The sequence below is a fragment of the Salmo salar genome, chromosome ssa09 (genome assembly GCF_905237065.1).
Source record: "Salmo salar chromosome ssa09, Ssal_v3.1, whole genome shotgun sequence".
Classification (NCBI taxonomy): Eukaryota; Metazoa; Chordata; class Actinopteri; order Salmoniformes; family Salmonidae; genus Salmo; species Salmo salar.
Genome location: NC_059450.1, coordinates 21,541,672 through 21,565,119, shown reverse-complemented (window position 1 = coordinate 21,565,119; position 23,448 = coordinate 21,541,672). Strand labels below are relative to the sequence as shown.

The 23,448-nt window shown below is 41.4% G+C and overlaps 2 protein-coding genes across 2 annotated transcripts; both read left to right on the top strand.

The window, feature by feature from the left end:
• The first annotated feature begins 674 nt into the window (after positions 1–674).
• Positions 675–3,664, top strand: LOC106611096 (proto-oncogene c-Fos). The gene is made up of 4 exons (XM_014210963.1): positions 675–900; positions 1,645–1,872; positions 2,191–2,298; positions 2,409–3,664. The coding sequence occupies exons 1-4, from the start codon at positions 760–762 to the stop codon at positions 3,075–3,077; spliced, it is 1,146 nt and encodes a 381-aa protein (XP_014066438.1). The 5' UTR covers positions 675–759; the 3' UTR covers positions 3,078–3,664.
• A 462-nt stretch (positions 3,665–4,126) lies between these two features.
• Positions 4,127–22,167, top strand: LOC106611045 (jun dimerization protein 2). Its single transcript, XM_014210874.2, has 4 exons — positions 4,127–4,310; positions 14,206–14,423; positions 21,121–21,225; positions 21,310–22,167. Exons 1-4 carry the CDS (start codon positions 4,223–4,225, stop codon positions 21,493–21,495), a joined length of 597 nt encoding a protein of 198 aa, XP_014066349.1. The 5' UTR covers positions 4,127–4,222; the 3' UTR covers positions 21,496–22,167.
• The last annotated feature ends 1,281 nt before the right edge of the window (positions 22,168–23,448 follow it).

The window sequence follows — 23,448 nt, the reverse complement described above, 5'->3', positions numbered from 1 at the left end:
ATTTCCTGGACATCAGTGTCCTTATATAGAATGCATCCTTTGCGAGATTGGCGTATAATAACTGTCGTTATATTAATGGCGTAGGCTAATATTATACTGTCATTCTATTATGTAATTAAAATAATTTAAAAAATGCTTTATAACTAACACAACCAGATGTATCAGTTCTGGTGTGTAGATAACTTAAGTTGTAGTGGCCTATAATTATCCTACTGCCTGATAAAACGTATATAACATTTACAATAATTCTAAGCAGTAAGCATTGTGTATATTTCCAATGTCATATAGTGCGCTGTAAACCAATTCATTCAGATAGAGACAACTGCATTATATGGCCATTAAAATGTGCTGTTATTTTCACAAAAATCAATAGAGTCCGTGTGCCTGAATTTATGAATGGGCATGCTACACGCTGCACACTTCTCTCTGGTATTTGTTGTATAAATGCATTTGGAAAAATTACATTATATTTAACTGGGGGGAAATTACAAATTTTAGCAACTCAGTCATATGACATTGAGCATTTGGCAGATGTTAAAAAATATGCTAAATGTGTGTTTCTTTGTCCTGTGGCTCCCCTCCATAGAGATGGTATAGCCTCCGTTCATTCATAAAAGTCTGGCAGACTATAAAAGGAGGGGCTTGCACACGAGTCTATCAGTTACCAGGTATAAACCTGGAATAGAAGCAACTGAAGAAAAACAAAACAATATTTGACGAGCAGGCTAATGATTCTATTCGCTGATGATATTTTAAGACATGTTTCTTAACTCTGACTTCGATTCAATGTCTCGCTGCAGCACAGAATCTCCTGTCGGGGACACCCTGACGTACTATCAGAAGACGCAAGATGACTCTTTCTCCAGATCCTCAGCTTCGCCGTCAGAGAGCAGTGCACAGGTATGAAGGAATCAAGTGGTGATGTCTGTGATGCAATGATAATAATATTCACACGCAACGATGTCAACGACTATTAATTAAAATGTGGTTGACTTTCATCATTTATCATCGTTAATCAATACTCTATTAACATAAATGGGTGTGAAATCAATAATCGGAAATCATTGATTTATTTATCGAGATTGTCAGCATATGGGTGGGTAAGTGGGGTACATGATTTTACCATATTATTCATATTTATGTTATGAATACCTATTTCCTATTCCAAAATCCAAGACTGAAATATTGAAAATGCAATAACACGCCTGTGGATGAAAATTGTGTGTATTATCATTGTCAAGTCCTCAGACCAAATATGTAGCGTGTCCATGCAGCGGTTCATTGAGAAAATAAATCCATTCCGGAGACTTCACAGCATCTCTGCGTCAGTGTTGACGTCAGTAGCAATGATAAAGTCAAATATTGGTTCGGGGAGACTATTTTTAGATGGCTAGAAATATTTTAAGGAAACCCATACATAGTTCATACATGCCATGACAATACAGCATAAAGTCACAGACATCCCCAATACAAATGGGGTAATTTCCTTATGTCTCTGTCATTAGAATAACATGTGTTTAGAATGACTGACTTGTTGTGCAGTAAAATAATTAAGTAAATTGTGATAAAAATCATTAGTGGTAAATTATTAATAACTGTGATAATTATTATTATTAATAACTGTGATAATATATAACTTTGCAGGAGCTCTGCCCAGACATGGATATACCAGCCACTTCATTTGTTCCAACAGTGACTGCAATTTCCACTACCCCAGATTTGCAGTGGATGGTCCAGCCGACTATTATAACATCTGTCTCCCCATCTCTGGGTAGCAAGCAAGCCAATGAAGTGCAGAGCTCTCACCAGGCAACACCCAAAGTGGGCGGGAGCAGGGGAAAAAACACTGGCAGAAAGGGAAAAATCGAACAGGTTGGTTAGCGCTTTTCAGATTGCAAATTAAATGAAACACATTCACTTGTGTGAACATCTAAATCAATCTTAATATCCAACAGTGCAGCAGCATTGCATGCTCCCCACAAGCAGTGTATTTGGCTGTGTGCCGAGCTCAGGCAGTCCATTTATATTCAGGTCACAGTGAGTCTGCAACAACGGTCTATTTTTAGACGCATTGCAGAGAAAGATGCTTTTGCTACTCTAGAAAGGAGGAACTGGCAATGGAAGGCTGAGATTAGGAGATTAAATGGACAGATTATTCAAGGTGCAAGTGTTTTTCTCTGAATCTCACAGCTCTCTCCAGAGGAAGAAGAGAAGAAGAGGGTGAGGAGAGAGAAGAATAAAATGGCTGCAGCCAAGTGTCGCAACAGACGGAGGGAACTCACTGATACACTGCAAGCTGTAAGTTAACCCTTGGACATCATGCTAATCACAGTACCATAATTTGAAACAGTAATCTGTGTTATGATTGTTTACATTTCCTGTGTTCCTCATTTTTGTTTTTTTCAAAGGAGACTGATCAGCTGGAGGAAGACAAAGCAGCTCTGCAGATTGAGATAGCCAATCTCCTCAAAGAGAAAGAGAGGCTAGAAATTGTCCTCGCTACTCATAACCCTGTGTGCCAAATTGCAGAAGACCTGGACTCCATCTTCTTGGAGCCCAGTGGGTCTCCCGAGCTGCCCCCCAGCCCAGAGGGGAGTAAGCTCCATGATGACAGTGCCCAGGAAGCCCCCTCGCTCCAGGACATGGACATTCCCAGTGACCCGTCCACAGCCATCTCTGGGAACTCCAACATCCTACTCTGTGCCAGTGCTGAAGTAAACATCTGCGACCTTGAGCCCTCTTTGGATATGAAGGAGGGGCTCCTGGACAACCTGCTGCCCAGCATGGAGGAGAAAGTCCCTACAGAGACTGCCCGCTCTGTACCAGACATTGACCTGAGCGGTTCCCTTGGGGTTACGGACTGGGAAACCCTGTACAAATCTGTATCTAACGACCTAGAGCCTCTGAGCACTCCTGTTGTGACCTCGACCCCCACCTGTAGCAGCTACCTGACCATTTTCACATTCTCCTGTCCTGAGCTCGACTCCCTTGGAGAGGGGTTTGATGGTCGCAAAAGTGGAGTGGGCAAGGCTGAATCTGTTGATATCCTCAAGTCTCCAACCTTGTTGGCCTTATAATGTAAGCAGAGGGAGTTGATTGGTGGATCACTGCAGTTGGTATCCCCAATTGTAATAAGATATCAGAGACTTGCTGTGGTGTCAGCACTTCAGTTTGAGGATTACATCAATGAAATGTGTTACTTGACTAAGCAAGTATAAACTTCTTCCAGATACAATTGATGTAGCTAAAAGCATGGCTATACATTTTGCAGATGGGGATGAAGTATGTTCTGGTTTTAACGCATGCCGAGGAATTCCAAATAATGTTCATATATGTTTGATCTGGTAAACTGTATTGTGGAATTGACTGTATGGTTTTGTGCTTCAACGGGAATAGTATATCAATAGCAATGAATGTTGTGTTAAAGTAAACATCCATGTTCAGTACTTACATAGATACCTCAATGTCACCCACTGTGATTTGACCTCATTGTTACAATGTTTAGAGTTTTCCATGAAAACATCCAGTGCTATATCTATCAAGATGTAATTTATGATGATTTATTTTTTTACCTCAGATTTGGACTTGTTTGTCAAATAAAAAAAGTTAATGAGCATTGATTGCTTATTGATAAATATTCACATTAAATATTCATTAAAAGTGATGTTGGGTGCTTTTTTGATTGTTAAACATCACACATACCAGCTAGTGTTGCTCCATCAAGTTTCACAATTAATGCATTACATAATTATAGAAAACAATACATTCTATGATCACCTGAATATCTAGAAACAACCCGCAATGAATTTGATCTGGATGCTCCCCTTGTTTGTAGTTTCTCTTAATTATTGTAGAAAAGATCTCTCTCTCTCTCTCTCTCTCTCTCTCTCTCTGTGTTTCTGTCTCTGGAAAAGAAGGTGAGAGTATTGATATTGTGAATTATTCAAACAAAAATGGCGTTTATAGGCATTAATGGCAGGTGTAAATTACACACGAAATCCCAATTGAGGTGCGTGGGCAGAGGACAGGATCTGTCCTGCTCTGCACTGGGTCAGTGGAGGGGTTTGTTTTCTACTTTCTAGGGGAGGGGCGGATAGGACTTCCCCACTTCTTGCTCCCACTTTGAGCTGTGCTTTTTACATCCCAGTTTACGTCTAGTTGGCATAACTCATTTCCGCATTCCCAAATCCTCCCAGATAGGGATCACTATTTAAACGGGCTGATGCAACGGTTTCCACTTTTTAAAATATACTCTCGACCTTCAGCTGACAAGAAGAAAGGACAACTGTTGCACTCGGGATCAAAGTCAGGTAATACATTTTCGTAGTCGAGAAACATTTATTATACTGGGGCGCCACACTTGAGTTGCGAATGTGTGCAATTCATGAGTTTTTCAGTGGACAATTGTGCACAGTCGTGCAATTGTGTAATCAATCCCGTTCTTTCGTTCACTTTGGATTGGGCAGCAATAGCCTAATTTAAGCATTTATGGAGATTATAAAACGTTCTTCATGAGACATAACTTTACACTCAATGGTGTTCTTCTGTTTAGTATGCACGCTTGCAGACCTACACGTTTATTCATCCCAATAAAGTGGTTCTCTGCAACTTAATTTTTCCTGAACGAACATTTATAATTGATTTAACGTTTCATCACTGCAAAAGTGCAAAAGGCCGTTACATAACATGCATGCCGTACTGAATAATAACTTCTGCTTTGAAATGAGTCATGACTCAAGTGTATCATTATTAACCGATGTTTACTTTTCTTGTTGCTGTGTAAACACGGGCTTTCAGGAGTTTTACAAAAACGTGATGGAATTCTGACAATGTATCAATTTAGTAGGTAGCCTACTACTTACAGTGGACGCTGGATCTATTTTTCTGTCAAATAAAATAGGCTTCTGGTAATAATGTTCATTTCGCAACTAATTCAGCGCTCTGCTAAAGGTTTCTTTATTTTTACACTTCCTGTTTTAGTTTTGAAACTTTCACTGTTGCATATCCAAATCATTGAGTAATGAACACATTTGTATCGTTCTTATTCATATAATACATATTTGTATTTCATTACATTTTCCAATCTGCCTTTATTGGGACAGATTGTTGGCATGAATGGTGAGGTTGCAGGTACACAGTCCTCAATTGAAAACCTCCAAAGGCGTCTATCAAAGCTAGACGTGAGGAACCACTTTGGACCAGATTGACATGAGACATTTAGATTGCGCATAAACCCTGCCTTATTGTTCACCATTCATTCCTTACTTTCACCGGGAGGGAGAAAACATGTTTCTTTGTGAATGCAATGTAACTGCGCTTTACAGGACCACACGGCATTACATTAAGATATACATTTTGTTCATTTGGCAGATGCACTTATCCAGAGCAACTTAGTCAGGGCATTAAAATAAATGACCAAAATGTATTTGTCTCTAATACAAGGGCAACAATAAATCTATTAGATCATTTTCTTAGATATCTGCAATAACTGTGTAACTGCAGTTAGCCGGCACATAAACTGTGCTATGGAGATATTTGTATGATTGTTAATTAAAATTGTCTGCACATTCTTATGGCTTTGTTTATAGACACACATTACAGTTGCATAAAAAAAACATTACGGAGACCTGGTTGTTGAAGTATGTGACTACTGCATAGGCTACTAAAGCTGCCACAAAGGTCATTGTCATCATGTAGCATTGCAACTAACATCATAACAGTACTAGTTTTAACAATACCAGAGGAGTTCCACATATTAGTTCCAGGTTTTTGGGCTTGATACTTTTCTTTTGAGGAACTTTAGAACTGAAACAAATTATATGCTGAGACAAAATGATGGACATTTGCTTGTATGTTCTTGATTTAAAAATTGGTTTCAGTCCGGTACAATCAAAATGTGCACCACACAACAAAAATTGAATCACGTTCTGCACATAAGGTGACGCAGGCTAAGACAGGTTTTGCTAAGACATACCAATATCTATTCTGTTAGCTCTCTCTCTCTCCATCTATCCAGGCAAAAGTTTGGACACACTTACTCATTCCAGGGTTTTTCTTTATTTGTACTATTTTCACCGTTGTAGAATAATAGTGAAGGCATAACTATGAAATAACACATGGAATCATGTAGTAACCAAAAAAGTTTTAAACAAATCAAAATATATTTTAGATTCTTCAAAGTAGCCACCCTTTGCCTTAATGATAGCTTTGCACACTCTGAGCATTCTCTCAACCAGCTTCATGAGGAATGCTTTTCCAACGGACTGGAAGGAGTTCCCACATATGCTGAGCACTTGTTGGCTGCTTTACCTTCACTCTGCGGTCCAACTCATCCCAAACCATCTCAATTGGGTTGAGGTTGGGTGATTGTGGAGGCCAGGTCATCTGATGCAGAACTCCATCACTCTCCTTCTTGGTCAAATAGTCCTTACACAGCCTGGAGGTGTGATGGGTCATTGTCCTGTTGAAAAACAAATGATAGTCCTACTAAGCGCTAACCAGATGGGATGGCGTATTGCTGCTGAATGCTGTGGTAGTTATGCTGGTTAAGTTTGCCTTGAATTCTAAATAAATCACAGACAGTGTCACCAGCAAAGCACCCGCACACCATCACTCCACCTCCTCCATGCTTCACGGTGGGAACCACACATGTGGAGATCATCCGTTCACCTACTCTAACAAAGACACGATGGTTGGAACCAAAAATCAGACCAAAGGACAGATTTCTACCGGTCTAATGTCCATTGCTCGTTTTTCTTGGCCCAAGCAAGTCTCTTCTTCTTATTGGTGTCATTTAGTAGTGGTTTCTTGCAGCAATTCGACCATAAAGGCCTGATTCACACAGTCTCCTCTGAACAGTTGATGTTGAGATGTGTCTGTTACTTGAACTTTATTTGGGCTGCAATCTAAGGCTGGTAACTCTAATGAACTTATCCTCTGCAGCAGAGGTAACGCTGAGCCGTTCTTTTCCTGTGGTGGTCCTCATGAGAGCCAGTTTCATCATAGCACTTGATGTTTTTTGCGACTGCACTTGACATTTTCCAAATTGACTGACCATGTCTTGAAGTAATGATGGACTATCATTTCTCCTTGCTTATTTGAGCTGTTCTTGCCGTAATATGGACTTTTTTACCAAATAGGGTTATCTTCTGTATACCACCCCTACCTTGTCACAACACAACTGATTGTCTCAAACGCATTAAGGAAAGAAATTCCACAAATTAACTTTTAAAGGCACAGTTGTTATTTGAAATGCATTCCAGGTGAAGCTGGTTGAGAGAATGCCAAGAGTGTGCAAAGCTATCAAGGCAAAGGGTGGGTACTTTGAAGAATCTAAAATATAACATGTATTTTGATTTAACACTTTTGGTTACTACATGATTCCATATGTGTTATTTAATAGTGTTGATGTCTTCACTATTATTCTACAATGTAGAAAATAGTAAAAATAAAGAAAAACCCTGGAATGAGTAGGTGTGTCCAAACATTTGACTGGTACTGTGTGTGATATATATATATAGGAGGTGTTGCCAATCCAGTATGGGTTTGAGTTGGTGGATTACTGGATTACAGTAATCCACCAACTCAAACCCAGGATACATTGATACAGGATGTCCTACACTGACCTCTGATCCTACCCAAATAATAGAAAGTACTGAAGGTTTCCTTCAATGTCTATACAGCCTGGGCCTATGCCGTTTAGTCGTACAATGTTGGGTTGCAATTAATGGGAGCCAAGCAAAGTAAGCCAATAACCTCATAACACTCTTTTACTAATTAGAAGTTTTATTAGCCGTATGTACGGGATACACATGGTATTCACCATCCAACAAAATGCTTACTTGCAGGTTCCTTCACAACAAGAATAATCAATAATAAAATATAAAAATACAAACATAAAGTAAACGGCTCAGTACAACAGAATAAACATTTTAGCATAAGTATAATACAGGAAGGCACAATGTTTAGTTCAATATTTACACGTTTTGGGGAAGGGGGGGTTGGGAGGCAAGTGTTTAAGTTGTGCAGCATTTAGCTGTGTGTGTGTGTGTGTGTGTGTGTTAAATTGGTAGAGAGTCAGGTGGTTAGTGTTCAGCAGTCTGATGGCTTGTAGATACCAACAGGCTCAGAGACAGTTTCTATCAGACCTCAAGCTCTGATACCGACTGCCTGATGGTAAGGGAGTGAACAGCTCTTGGCTGGGGTGTGTGGGTTCGTTAATGATGCTGCGGGCCTTCCTCAGGCACCGTTCTGAGTAGATTTCCTTTGATGGGTGGGAACACGGTCCCAGTGATGTACTGGGCCATCTTCATCACAAGCTGGAGGGCCTTGCGGTCGTGGATGGAGCCATTTTCGTACCAGGACGCGTTGCAACCGGTCAGGGCGCTCTCGATGGTGCAGCAGAAGTATATGGTGAGGACCAGGGTGGCATGCGAATTTCTTCAGCTGCCTTAGGAAGTCGAGCCGCTGTTGCACCCTCTTGACAAGAGTGGTGGTGGTGTTGGTCAATGTCATGTCCTCTGATGTGGACGCGGAGGAAATTAAAACTGCTGACTCTCTACTGCAGTCCCGTTGATTTGAGTCAGGTCATGTTCCCTCCTCTGCTTCCTGAAGTCAACAATCAACTCCTTTGTTTTGCTGATGTTGAGGGAGAGGTTGCAAGTTCACTTACCTCCTCCCTATAGGCTGACTTGTTGTTAGTTATCAGGCCTATAATTGTGGTGTCATCAGCAAACTTGATGGAGTTGGTGTCATGCAAAGCCATGCAGTCGTGGGTGAACAGGAAGTACAGCAGAGGACTGAGGAAACATCCCAAGGGGGCCCTTTAAGAGTCAGTGTGGAGGAGGTGTTGCCAATCCTCACAGCCTGTGCTCTGTTCAGGAAGTCCAGCGTCCAGTTGCAGAGGGTGGTGTCCAGACCCAGAGTTTGGTGTTGAGCTTGGAGGGAACAATAGTGTTGAATGCTGTACTGTAGTCAATGAACAGTATTCTCACATAGGTGTTCCTGTTGTCCAGATGTGTTACGGCTGTGTAAATAGCGATGGAAATGGCATCTTATGGCATGCTAACTTCCCAAACAAAGAAAACACTGTTTCTGTTTGTTTTTCCTCATCATTCACTCAGCCATTACTTGAATCGTTGCATATCCTGCTGAGCTCAAGCGATTTATATTTTTAGATATTTTGGAAGGATACTGTACATTCAGAACAAAGGTAAACGCTAATATGATTCTTTACCCAGGTTGTACCCCAGGGGTGTTATTTAGTTGGTGTTGTGAGTATTTGCTCCTGTGCCTGTAAGTCCATTTCAGTCCATAATGTGGTGGGAAATGTGAAATCAGACAGTGGTCTTGTCTGCAGCATGCAACAGGCTCTGATATCCTTGGGAGAGTTGTGGTATCTAGCTGTTGTTCTTGGCTACCTCTCTCTACGCACATTCTCTTTGATTTTAGAGCAGGTTGATTTTCATGGCAACCTTGGCATTGAATAGTAGCAAAATAATGAATGGCTGATGCAAGCTTACAAATGAGTGAGGCAAAATTTTGTAGAGTCAAGCAGTTAATTTAAAATGCTTTTTCTGAAACAAACTATATTGAGACACTGTTAAGTGAGCTACAGTGTAACCTAAACTCAGCAAAAAAAGAAACGGCCCTTTTTCAGGACCCTGTCTTTCAAAGATAATTCGTAAAAATCCAAATAACTTCACAGATCTTCATTGTAAAGGGTTTAAACACTGTTTCCCATGCTTGTTCAATGAACCATAAACAATTAATGAACATGCACCTGTGGAACGGTCGTTAAATCAAATCAAATTTATATAGCCCTTCTTACATCAGCTGATATATCAAAGTGCTTTACAGAAACCCAGCCTAAAACCCCAAACAGCAAGCAGATCAGGTGTAGAAGCACGGTGGCTAGGAAAAACTCCCTAGAAAGGCCTAGAAAAACCTAGGAAGAAACCTAGAGAGGAACCAGGCTATGAGGGGTGGCCAGTCCTCTTCTGGCTGTGCCGGGTGGAGATTATAATAGAACATGGCCAAGATGTTCAAATGTTCATAAATGACCAGCATGGTCAAATAATAGTAATCACAGTGAACAGGTCAGGGTTCCATAGCCGCAGGCAGAACAGTTGAAACTGAAGCAGCAGCACGGCCAGGTGGACTGGGGACTACAAGGAGTCATCATGCCAGGTAGTCCTGAGGCATGGTCCTAGGGCTCAGGTCCTCCGAGAGAAAGAAAGAGAATTAAAGAGAGCATACTTAAATTCACACAGGACACCGGAAAAGACAGGAGAAATACTCCAGATATAAGACTTACCCTAGCCCCCCGACACATAAACGACTGCATCATAAATACTGGAGGCTGAGACAGGAGGGGTCAGGAGACACTGTGGCCCCATCCGATGATACCCCCGGACAGGGCCAAACAGGCAGGATATAACCCCACCCACTTTGCCAAAGCACAGTCCCCACACCACCACATCATTAAGACACTAACAGCGTACAGACAGTAGGCAATTAAGGTCACAGTTATGAAAACTTAGGACACTAAAGAGGCCTTTCTACTGACTCTGAAAAACACCAAAAGAAAGATGCCTAGGGTCCCTGCTCATCTGCATGAACGTGCCTTAGGCATGCTGCAAGGAGGCATGAGGACTGCAGATGTGGCCAGGGCAAAAAATTGCAATGTCCGTACTGTGAGACGCCAAAGACAGCGCTATATGGAGACAGGACGGACAGCTGATCGTCCTCGCAGTGGTAGACCACGTGTAACAGCACCTTCACAGGATCGGTACATCCGAACATCACACCTGTGGGACAGGTACAGGATGGCAGCAACAACTGCCCGAGTTACACCAGGAATGCACAATCCCTCCATCAGTGCTCAGACTGTCCACAATAGGCTGAGAGAGGCTGGACTGAGGGCTTGTAGGCCTGTTGTAAGGCAGGTCCTCAGCAGACATCACCGGCAACAACGTCGCCAATGGGCACAAACCCACCGTCGCTGGACCAGACAGGACTGGCAAAAAGTGCTCTTCACTGACTAGTTGCGGTTTTGTCTCACCAGGGGTGATGGTAGGATTCGCATTTATCGTCGAAGGAATGAGCGTTACACCGAGACCTGTAATTTGGAGCGGGATCGATTTGGAGGTGGAGGGTCCGTCATGGTCTGGGGTGGTGTGTCACAGCATCATTGGACTGAGCTTGTTGTCATTGCAGGCAATCTCAACGCTGTGTGTTACAGGGAAGACATCCTCCTCCCTCATGTGGGACCCTTCCTGCAGGCTCATCCTGACATGACCCTCCAGCATGACAATACCACCAGCTATACTGCTCGATCTGTGCGTGATTTCCTGCAAGACAGGAATGTCAGTGTTCTGCCATGGCCAGCGACGAGCCCGGATCTCAATCCCATTGAGCACGTCTGGGACCTGTTGGATCGGAGGGTGAGGGCTAGGACCATTCCCCCCAAAAATGTCTGGGAACTTGCAGGTGCCTTGTTGGAAGAGTGGGGTAGCATCTCACAACAAGAACTGGCAAATCTGGTGCAGTCCCTGAGGAGGAGATGCATTGCAGTACTTAATGCAGCTGGTGGCCACACCATATATTGACTTACTTTTGATTTTGACCCTCCCCTTTGTTCAGGGACACATTATTCCATTTCTGTTAGTCACATGTCTGTGGAACTTGTTCAGTTTGTCTCAGTTGTTGAATCTTGTTATGTTCATACAAATATTTACAGATGTTAAGTTTGCTGAAAATAAACGCAGTTGACAGTGAGAGGATGTTTCTTCTTTTGCTGAGTTTATATACTATACCCTATCTGTCATCCTACCAAATTAATTACTTGCTACTTAAGGCAGATGTCCTTGCAAAACTTAGTGCATTCGGAAAGTATTCAGACTCCTAGACTCTTTCCAAATTTTGTTACGTTTCAGCCTTATTCTAAAACTGATTAAGTCGTTTTTTCCCCTTTTCCCCCTACACACAATTACCCCATAATATCAAATCAAAAACAGGTTTTTAGACATTTGCAAATGTATTGAAAAAAAAGAGATATGTGATATAAGTATTCAGACCCTTTACTCAGTACTTTGTTGAAGCACCTTTGGCAGCGATTACAGCCTCAAGTCTTCTTTGGTATGACGCTACAAGCTTGGCACAGCTGTATTTGGGGAGTTTCTCCCATTCTTCGCTGCAGATCCTCAAGCTATGTCATATTGGATGGGGAGATTCAGGTCTCCAGTCCTGGCTCTGTCTGGGTCACTCAAGGACATTCAGAGACTTGTCCCGAAGCCACTCCTGCGTTGTCTTGGCTGTGTGCTTAGGGTCATTGTCCTGTTGGAAGGTGAACCTTTGCCCCAGTTTGAGGTCCTGAGCACTCTGGAGTAGGTTTTCATCAAGGATCTCTCTGTACTTTGCTCCGTTCATCTTTCCCTTGATCCTGACTAGTCTCCCAGTCCATGCTGCTGAAAACATCCCCACAGCAGGATGCTGCCACCACCATGCTTCACCTTAGGGATGTTGCCAGGTTTCCTCCAGATGTGACACTTGGCATTCAGGCCAAATAGTTCAATCATGGTTTCATCAGACCAGAGAATCTTGTTTCGAATGGTCTGAGAGTCTCTGTTAGGTGCCTTTTGGCAAACTCCAAGCAGACTGTCATGTGCCCTTTACTGAGGAGTGGCTTCCGTCTGGCCACTCTACCATAAAGACCTGATTGGTGAAGTGCTGCAGAGATGGTTGTCCTTCTGGAAGGTTCTCCCATCTCCACAGAGGAACTCTGGAGCTCTGTCAGAGTGATCATTGGGTTCTTGGTCACCTCCCTGACCAAGGCCTTTCTCCCCTGATTGCTCAGTTTGGCCGGGCAGCCAGTTCTAGGAAGAGTCTTGGGAGTTCCAAACTTCTTCCATTTAAGAATGATGGAGGCCACTGTGTTCTTGGTCCTTCAATGCTGCTGAAATTTGTTGGAACCCTTCTCCAGATCTGTGCCTCGACACAATCATGTCTTGGAGCTCTACGGACAATTCCTTTGACCTCATGGCTTGGTTTTTGCTCTGTCAACTCTGGGACCTTATCTAGACAGGCGTGTGCCTTTCCAAATCATGTCCAGTCAATTGAATTTACCACAGGTGGACTCCAATCAAGTTGTAAACATCTCAAGGACGATCAATGGAAACAGGATGCACCTGAGCTCAATTTCAAGTCTCATAGCAAAGGGTCTCAATACTTATGTAAATAAGGTATTTCTGTTTTTTTGTTATACATTTGCAGAAATTTCAAAAAATCTGTTTTCGCTTTGGTATTATAGGGTATTGTGTGTTGATTACTGATTTTTTAAAATGTATTTAATCCATTTTAGATTAAGGCTGTAATGTAACAAAATGTGGAAAAAGTGAAGAGGTCTGAATACTTTCCGAATGCACTGTATATCACTACAGTTATAAACAAAACAGATTTACAAGCAAGACGCTGATGAACAAGTATGACACCATAGCTCTTGGATAGTGTCAGTTTAGTCAGACAAAATAGGAGGAGAAGGGATAGAGGAAGGGCCTTTATCAGAGGACCAGGGTTGGCCACATTGTCCTGAGATCCTCCAGCCACATTCCACTTCCCTGACATGGAGAAAAGGCTCATATGGAGGAAAACATGGGAAATGGGTGTTTGTTGGCAATGGCAGTCTGTAGCTCTCCTTGGGATAAAGTGGAACGTGTCTGAGTCTACTTTTGTGCAGGGTTGTGTGCCTCTCTTGGCCTCCTTGGGAATAAAAAAACAAAAAACCCACATAGATCCTTGCCAAGACCTCTGTAAATGGGAGTATACATACATTCCAGAAAAAAGAGATGAAATAATAAAATGGCCTAATGGGAGACAGCCTCGGCCTCCTGCTCTGCAACAGGCCAACATTTCATTAGAGAAGGCTGCCAGGGAGACCAGGTGCACCCGTGGAAATGACTCCTTTAAGCCCTTTAGCAGACTGAAATGAAAGTAAACCAATTATCTGTCTACTATACCAAAACTAGAAGCAGGTTTGAAATGTGAATATTTTGGGTAAAATGTATTCAGATCTTTTACTCTGGTACAGCTGCAAAATGTTGCGAAATATTCAGAACATGGGGACAAGGTGGTGAATTGTACATCTCAATCCATGTCTTTTGATTTTCTTAATTTATTTTCCTGCCTTTTTGTCCCTGTTCCTATCAGCTGTGGTCACGGCTGGGTCTTATATGATGCCGGGACCAATCCCAGATCCTCGGATGACAGCCGGCTCATTGCCCAGCCTGGGTCCCCTGGCAGGGATCCCCTACACTACACTGACTGACCAGCTCAAATACGCCAACCTCCGGGAACTGGGGGCCATGCTCTCTCCACTGCACTTCCTGGGCAAGCTAGGGAAGAGGCCCCTAACCATCAAAACAGAGGTGAGAATGAAAGTTTTGCTTTGGTTCTTGAAGATGTTGTGAGAATTTGAAATTCAGATATCTTTCAGGTAATTTTACTGTTTAAGACTGTCAGTTTTTTTCCCCCCTAACTTTTCTAACCATCACAGAAGTTTGAGTTTGAAATAAAATCTAAAGGTCCAATGCAGCCTTTTATCACAATATCAAATCATTTCTACATAACAATTATGTACCATACTGTGATTGTTTTCAATTAAAATGGTCAAAAAGAAACAAATAGCCTCTTTTAGCAAAGAGCAACTTATCAAGCAAGAATTTTGCAAGGACTGTCTGTGAGTGGTCTGATTGGGGCGGGGAAAACGGAAAACTATCTGATATTTGCGTAGAGGTTTGGAACTATTTTTCTTATTGGTCTATTAACTAATTTACTGCCTGGTGAATACACCAAGCAGTAGTGATGGGTAACCAATGCCATTGGGGCTTTCACTAAATTGTGCCGAAAAACAGTTAATTACTCTGAACTTTTAACACAGTGCACATTAGAGACATCTACTGGTCAGGAATACATATCAGCATGGGTGTTGTTTATATAAAACTGTTTTCCCATTGCCTCTATAAAATGTCTTGGGGCAATGGCTAGGCGTGAGCGTTGGTAAACAACATTTAGTTAGAATGTTGGGTTCACATCCTACTTACAGTACCCTTTTTGCCCTGTTTATTTATTTATTTAATTTTTTACTGTGCATCCATGGTTAGTGCTTTAACCAAAATGTCGGTTATTTTTCGGGTTTTAAACAACTTATTGACTGACTTCGGTTCAATTATTTGAATTCCATTTAGTTCTTTTTTTTCTTCTTCTTTGAACTCAATGTGCACATTGCTCTAGAAATAAATCCAATCCAGTTTGAACTGTACGATGTAGTAAGGAGTTGTAGTTTCCAACAGGCCAATATTCTACATAGTTTAGTGCATTAAACTGTGGTAATTAACTACAATGACCATAATCCATAACGCATCTACTTGGTCTGTGTATCATTTATGACTGCTATGGAAGAGACAAGAATTTGCAATCGTGAGGAGATATAGAGAGCAGCTGATGCTTCTCGAGGTATCTTTACCTGAAAATGCATGATCAAAGTGATTGATAGTTGGTATTCAGCAGTCATAAAAGTATGCATTATTTACTTTGAAGAACTACAAAATAGTGATTTTTGTCAGACAGCACAGGCAGCAGCTCTACAGAGATGAGATGATGACTTGCTTAAAATGAAATAATAGTAATCAAATAAAATACACAACTGAAATATTTGATTAAAGTCAATAAATTATAGTTAGTATGTGATAAACAGTAATGGGCAATCATGGAACTTTTATTAATTGTTTTATTCTGTGTTACAGCATTCAACCCAAATAATTGAAACCGAAAACAGTAATTATTTTTAAAATAATTTTATCGAAACACCAGCATCCCGGAGTCGCCTCTTCACTGTTGACGTTGAGACTGGTGTTTTGCAGGTACTATTTAATGAAGCTGCCAGTTGAGGACTTGTGAGGCGTCTGTTTCTCAAACTAGACACTAATGTACTTGTCCTCTTTCTCAGTTGTGCACCGGGGCCTCCCACTCTTCTTTCTATTCTGGTTAGAGACAGTTTGTGCTGTGCTGTGAAGGGGTAGGCCATTTTGAGCCTGTAATCGACACTGTAATCAACACTGTCTAAACTGTATTTCTGATCAATTTGATGTTATTTTAATGGATGAAAAATTTGCTTTTCTTTCAAAAACAAGGACATTTCTAAGTATCCCCAAACTATTGAACGGGTATGTAATATATATATATTTTTTTTTTACAATGGAGCCACAGTCTTTTGTATGATTTAGGATGTTAAATAAAAATCGGAACAGCCTATGCTTATCAAAACTCATGATTTAAAAGTTAGAAATACAATGTAACCAGTGTTTCAAAGAAAATAGAAGAAAAAAAAGAACATCCAAACAGGGATTCGTTCCTGTGCCTCAAGACCATAGACTCAGTTGCTGCTGCTGTACAGGCAGAACCACCTGTCATGGGAGAACTGGAGAAGAATGTTTATATTAACCCTGTAAATGGTGCCCAGCAGAGCTCAATGTTTTGGAAGCCACAGCGGGATCCACTGAGGGAGGGATCAAACTAAGCTTTGTACATAATTTATTACGTGGTAACTGCTTGTCAACATTGCTTTGGGTTTGAATTAAACTTTTTCAACTAACTTTTTCCAAATAAAAAAAAACTTTGGATACATAATTTGATAATAACACCAATAACAACTACAAGAGCTGTTTAATTTACAATCACTGAGAAAGACAATTCTAAATTGGCACTCAAGATTCAATGGTGTGCTACAATTTCAGAATAGATTATTCTACCTTATGGTGCTACGCCCTGAGCTACAGTAGCTTTCCACCTGCTAAGAAGGTGAAATGTCTAGATAAAAACAAAAAGCTGCCAGCAGTGATGGGCTCTCTGTTACGACACCTGTCAGATGCTAGTGTGACCACCAACGCTTCCAATGTCATCATCACGTGGTATTGTTACTTTGATACAAGCATCGATATGTTGTGTCGAATCAGTAGTGCTATCAACCGTCCCATCACTACCAAGCAGGTAAAAACTCCAACCCACCAAAGCAGGCTGAAATGTATTTTCGAACAGCTCTTATGCTTAAATTGCATTTTCAGAATTTCACAATATTATTCCAACATCGTAGTGTGGAAATACATACCAGTGGTGGTTAGTGCTGTTTATGATGGAGGACAAAATAAATGTTTCATGAGCATGGTCTTATTTCTGTTACAGAATATTGGATGACTGTCATTCATATTCCGTTCACCCAGTTCAGGCTACTACATGATAGTCAAATGTTCCCTATAGCCATCATGAGTTTGCTAAAACTTAGCATATGAATGAAAGTTTACAATGTAGGTGCATACAGGTTGAGAGAAATTTGAGGTGACAGTGACACATGGATAGTGACATTCAATACCGCCTTGCACACTCTTGCCTACATCTAGCTTATCTAGGGTGTAATCATTAGTCCAACAGTTCCAAACAAGAGGACAAATTCTATTGGACAAATTCAGGTATTTTTATCTCCGTTTCGTTTGCTTCCGTTTTAAGAAACGTTTTTCAACAGAATTGGCAGAGTGAATACACCCCTGATCATGGGTAAACACCATGTTGTATTCCTTCTCGCCTCTATGCACGCTTCTCCTCTCACCTTTTTCCCTTCCTTTGTGGACTTCAATGCACAACACATCAGCTGTATGTGACCAGGCTAAAAAAAACTCCTACAATCATGCAGTAACATTAATGTTTAGTCAGTAGGCAGTTACACCGACGGGCTCTGGTGCCAATAAATTAATAAAACCAAAAGCTTACCTTGACATGGACGAGTTCCAATGTTGTTGGATAGTCATAGCCAGCTAACGTTAGCTAACATAGTATCCCTCTGTTTGAGCCTGGTGATTGAGTAGGCTAAACTAGCCAGCTGCATTTGCTAGCTAAGTGAACCTGAAAGTGAAAAATGACACTCTCCTCTTTCTTCTCTTTCATTTTTGAAAATATTCATTTGTTAACCTGTTAAACTATTGTCTTTCTCTCTCTGAGTCAATTACTCACCCCATTTTATGCACTGCAGTGCTAGCTAGCTGTAGCTTATGCTTTCAGTACTAGATTAATTATCTGATCCTTTGATTGGGTGGACAACATGAGTTCATGCTGCAAGAGCTCTGATAGGTTGGAGGACGTCCTCCGGAAGCTGTCATAATTACGGTTTAAATCTATGGAAGGGGGTGAGAACCAAGAGCCTCCCAGGTTTTGTATTGAAGTCAATATACCAAGAGAAGGAGGGAAGCTAGCTGTCCTCCGGCTACACCACGGTGCTACCCTACAGAATGCTGCTGAGGCTACTGTAGACCTTCATCGCAAAACAGTGTGTTTTAATCAATTATTTGGTGAAATGTGAATCTATTAACTATAGTTTTGTCTAAATCTTTTAAATTTATTTTTATGAAGTTCACTGAGGAGGATGGTCCTCCCCTTCCTCCTCTGAGGAGCCTCCGCTGACATGCATGCATGCATACAGTACCAGTCAAATGTTTGGACACACCTACTCATTCCAGGGTTTTTCTTTATTATTATTATTTTCTACATTGTAGAATAATAGTGAAGACATCAAAACTATGAAATGACACATATGGAATCATGTACTAACCAAACAAGTTTTCAACATATCAAAATATATTTGAGATTCTTCAAAGTAGCCACCCTTTGCCTTGATGACAGCTTTGCACACTCTTGACCTTCTCTCAACCAGCTTCACAAGGTAGTCACTTGGAATGCATTTCAAATTCAAGTGAATTTGTGGAATATCTTACCTTAATGCGTTTGAGCCAATCAGTTGTGTTGTGTCAAGGTAGGGGTGTTAGCCCTATTTGGTAAAATACCAAGTCCATATTATGGCAAGAACAGCTCAAATAAGCAAAGAAAAAACGACAGTCCATCATTACTTTAAGACATGAAGGTCAGTCAATCCGGAAAATTTCAAGAACTTTCAAAATTTCGTCTAGTTCAGTCGCAAAAACCATCAAGCGCTATGATGAAACTGGCTCTCATGAGGACCACCACATGAAAGGAAGATCCAGAGTTACTTCTGCTGCAGAGGATAAGTTCATTGGTTACCAGACTCAGAATTCGGCAGTTAACTGCACCTCAGATTGCAGCCCAAATAAATGCTTCACAGAGTTCAAGTAACAGAAACATCTCAACATGAACTGTTCAGAGGAGACTGCATGAATCAGACCTTCATGGTTGAATTGCTACAAAGAAACCCCTACTAAAGGACATCAATAATAAGAGGCTTGCTTGCGCCAAGAAACACGAGCAATGCACATTAGACCATGGAAATCTGTCCTTTGGTCTGATCAGTCCAAATTTGAGATTTTTGGTTACAACTGCCGTGTCTTTGTGAGACGCAGAGTATGTGTGGTTCCCACCGTGAAGCGTGGAGGAGGAGGTGTGGGGGTGTTTTGCTGGTGACGCTGTCAGTGATTTATTTAGAATTCAAGGCACACTTAACCAGCATGGCTACCACAGCATTCTGCAGCGATACGCCAGCCCATCTGGTTTGCACTTAGTCCCACTATCATTTGTTTTTCAACAGGACAATGACCCGACACATCTCCAGGCTGTGTAAGGGCTATTTGACCAAGAAGGAGAGTGATGGAGTGCTGCATCAGATGACCTGGCCTCCACAATCACCCGACCTCAACCAAATTGAGATGGTTTGGGATGAGTTGGACCGCAAAGTGAAGGAAAAGCAGCCAACAAGTGCTCCGCATATGTGGGAACTCCTTCAAGACTGTTGGAAAAGCATTCCTCAGGAAGCTGGTTGAGAGAATTTTTATTTAAAAAAAATATATATATCTATCTATATCTATCTATATATCTATATCACCTTTATTTAACCAGGTAGGCTAGTTGAGAAGAAGTTCTCATTTACAACTGCGGCCTGGCCAAGATAAAGCAAAGCAGTGTGACACAGACAACACAGAGTTACACATGGAATAAACAAGTCAATGACACAGTAGAAAAAAAAGAAAGTCTATATACAGTGTGTGCAAAAGGCATGAGGAGGTAGGCAATAAATAGGCCAAAGTAGCGAAGAATTACAATTTCGCAGATTAACACTGGAGTGATAAATGAGCAGATGATGATGTGCAAGTAGAGATACTGGTGTGCAAAAGAGCAGAAAAGTAAATTAAAACAGTATGGGGATGAGGTAGGTAGATTGGGTGGGCTATTTACAGATGGACTATGTACAGCTGCAGCGACCGGTTAGCTGCTCAGATAGCTGATGTTTAAAGTTGGTGAGGGAAATAAAAGTCTCCAGCTTCAGCGATTTTTGCAATTCGTTCCAGTCACTGGCAGCAGAGAACTGGAAGGAAAGGCGGCCAAATGAGGTGTTGGCTTTGGGATTGACCAGTGTGATATACCTGCTGGAGTGCGTGCTACGGGTGGGTGTTATCGTGACCAGTGAGCTGAGATAAGGCGGAGCTTTACCTAGCATAGACTTATAGATGACCTGGAGCCAGTGGGTCTGGCCACGAATATGTAGTGAGGGCCAGCCGACTAGAACATACAGGTCGCAGTGGTGGGTGGTATAAGGCGCTTTGGTAACAAAACGGATGGCACTGTGATAGACTGCATCCAATTTGCTCAGTAGATTATTGGAAGCTATTTTGTAGATGACATCGCCGAAGTCGAAGATCGGCAGGATAGTCAGTTTTACTAGGGTAAGTTTGGCAGCGTGAGTGAAGGAGGCTTTGTTGCCAAGGGTGTCCAAAGCTGTCGTCAAGGCAAAGGGTGGATACTTTGAAGAATCTCAAATCTATTTTGATTTGTTTAAAACTTGTTTGGTTACTACATGATTCCATATGTGTTATTTCATAGTTTTGATGTCTTTACTATTTTTCTACAATGTTTGGGTGTGTGTCACAGAATATCATGTTTTTGATTGCACTGGGCCTTTAATGTTGACCAATAGCATCACCTGTTGGACAGAATTATCATTAAAACAAGTAACCCGCTTTTAGATTGTTTCCTGCAGTTGAACCATAATTGCGGGGTCCATTTTCCACCCTGTTCGGTTTTAAAATATGTTTGCATTTCCCTTTAATGTAGAGAGATGAGGAAGAAGACAGGAGGAAACGAAGGAGAGAGAAAAACAAAGTAGCAGCAGCACGCTGTAGAAACAAAAAAAAGGAGAGGACAGACTATCTACAAAGGGTGAGTTTTTTTTTTTATGAAATGTGAAATAATTCTCCAGTTTTCTAGGAATAAGTAATGATCTTCCTGCCCCCTCTGTCTCAGGAATCGGAGAGACTAGAGGTGATGAACTCTGAACTCAAAGCTCAGATTGAGGAGCTGAAGCATGAGCGGCAGCAGCTGATCATCATGTTGAATCGCCACCGCCCAACGTGCATAGTCAGGACGGACAGCGTCAAGACCCCTGAGAGTGAAGCCAACCCCCTGCTGGAGCAACTGGAGGGCAAGTGATGTCTCAGGACTCAGAGCTGAAGAGCAGGGTGTTGTTACAGTTTACAGTGAAGCCCCACTCCGGCCAACTAGCAGCACTTCGGTATCTCTGGGTTCTTGGCTTAGAGGCAAACCAGCTAAGCACACCTGCCTGGAGCCAGAGAGCCTTTAAACACAAACATGACCCAATGTGACTGGACTTTGTGCTGGCAGTTAAACACATTTATTTTGATGTTTTGTTATTGTTTCCATTCAGGTCCCCATAGCCTCAGCCACTATCACTGTAAATAAATAAATACATGGCTAAATGCAGCTTGGTGAGAAATACTACCACTCCTGGGCAAGGTGACAGATCTCTCAGGCCCCTAGGCACAGTCAGAACTTGTCCTATGTTTGTTTTTAATTATGTGTACTGGTTATGAACTAGTAGGGTTTTTGAATATATTTTTTTCTCTGTATTACAGTATGTCCTGATGGCAGACCGGTTGAAACGTTTTATTTTTGTTGGCGCAGGCGTCATATATGCACATAGCCTATGTATGGACTGTTTACATTGTAGTTGGTCTGCTATTACTTCCAAATATGGTTCTTATTTTTAAACTTACTGTATATTATATCATATAGACACCTATAAGCTATCACAAAAGGTGATACATTTTGTATTTCTGTTAAATAAATACATAGGTTCTTTTCTCCTTGGCTTTTGTTATGGTTTAGAACAGTGAACGTCTTTTCAAGTGGTCATTTAATCCGTGAGATGAATAATGCCATTACACAAATCCTAATTGTAAACGATATCATACCCTGGCACCACTACAAAATTACTATAAGTCCATGTAAATACAGCTGATGATTTGTCTATAAGGTTATTTAAATCAGCTGCTTGATTTGATCACTCTTCTCATTCATTTGTTTACAGGGTCAATTTTGTGCAACACTGCCATCTGATGGCAGATATTCATATAGGTGCACAGATTTTGACATGGGAGGCTATATGGACCATAGAGTAGACGTTAAAACCAGATATGGACACGCCTGGTTCCCAAATTGATTACCTATTATTAAAAAAAAAAAAAAAAATGTAACCTTTATTTAACCAGGTAGGCTAGTTGAGAACAAGTTCTCATTTACAACTGCGACCTGGCCAAGATAAAGCAAAGCAGTGCGACACAAACAACAACACAGAGTTACACATGGAATAAACAAAACATACAGTCAATAACACAACAGAAAAAAAGTATATATACAGTGTGTGCAAATTAGGTAAGATAAGGGAGGTAAGGCAATAAATAGGCCATAGTGGCGAAATAATTACAATTTAGCAATTAAACACTGGAGTGATAGAGACTGGAGTGACAGATGTGCAGAAGATGAATGTGCAAGTAGAGATACTGGGGTGCAAAGGAGCAAAAATAAATAACAGTATGGGGATGAGGTAGTTGGATGGGCTATTTACAGAGGGGCTATGTACAGGTGCAGTGATCTGTGAGCTGCTCTGACAGCTGGTGCTTACAGTTAGTGAGGGAGATATGAGTCTCCAGCTTAAGTGGTTTTTGCAATTCATTCCAGTCATTGGCAGCAGAGAACTGGAAGGAAAGGCGGCCAAAGGAGGAATAGGCTTTGGCGACGAATATGAAGCGAGGGCCAGCCAACGAGCGCATACAGGTCGCAGTGGTGGGTAGTATATGGGGCTTTGTTGACAAAACGGATGGCACTGTGATAGACTGCATCCAAATGGCTGAGTAGAGTGTTGGAGGCTATTTTGTAAATGACATCGCCGAAGTCAAGGATCGGTAGGATAGTCAGTTTTACGAGGGTATGTTTGGCAGCGTGAGTGAAGGATGCTTTGTTGCAAAATAAGAAGCCGATTCTCGATTTAAATTTGGATTGGAGATGCTTAATGTGAGTCTGGAAGGAGAGCTTACAGTCTAACCAGACACCTAGGTATTTGTAGATGTCCACATATTCTAAGTC

What these genes read in the sequence shown, in the direction of transcription:
- LOC106611096 (XM_014210963.1), top strand. Translation starts at nt 760, where the DNA reads ATGTTTCTTAACTCTGACTTCGATTCAATGTCTCGCTGCAGCACAGAA. An exon ending in CGTCAGAGAGCAGTGCACAG is followed by an intron (nt 901 to 1,644) that starts GTATGAAGGAAT and finishes ATAACTTTGCAG; the next exon opens with GAGCTCTGCCCAGACATGGA. An exon ending in TCACTGATACACTGCAAGCT is followed by an intron (nt 2,299 to 2,408) that starts GTAAGTTAACCC and finishes TTTTTTTCAAAG; the next exon opens with GAGACTGATCAGCTGGAGGA.
- LOC106611045 (XM_014210874.2), top strand. Translation starts at nt 4,223, where the DNA reads ATGCAACGGTTTCCACTTTTTAAAATATACTCTCGACCTTCAGCTGAC. An exon ending in GCACTCGGGATCAAAGTCAG is followed by an intron (nt 4,311 to 14,205) that starts GTAATACATTTT and finishes TGTTCCTATCAG; the next exon opens with CTGTGGTCACGGCTGGGTCT. An exon ending in CCCTAACCATCAAAACAGAG is followed by an intron (nt 14,424 to 21,120) that starts GTGAGAATGAAA and finishes CCTTTAATGTAG; the next exon opens with AGAGATGAGGAAGAAGACAG.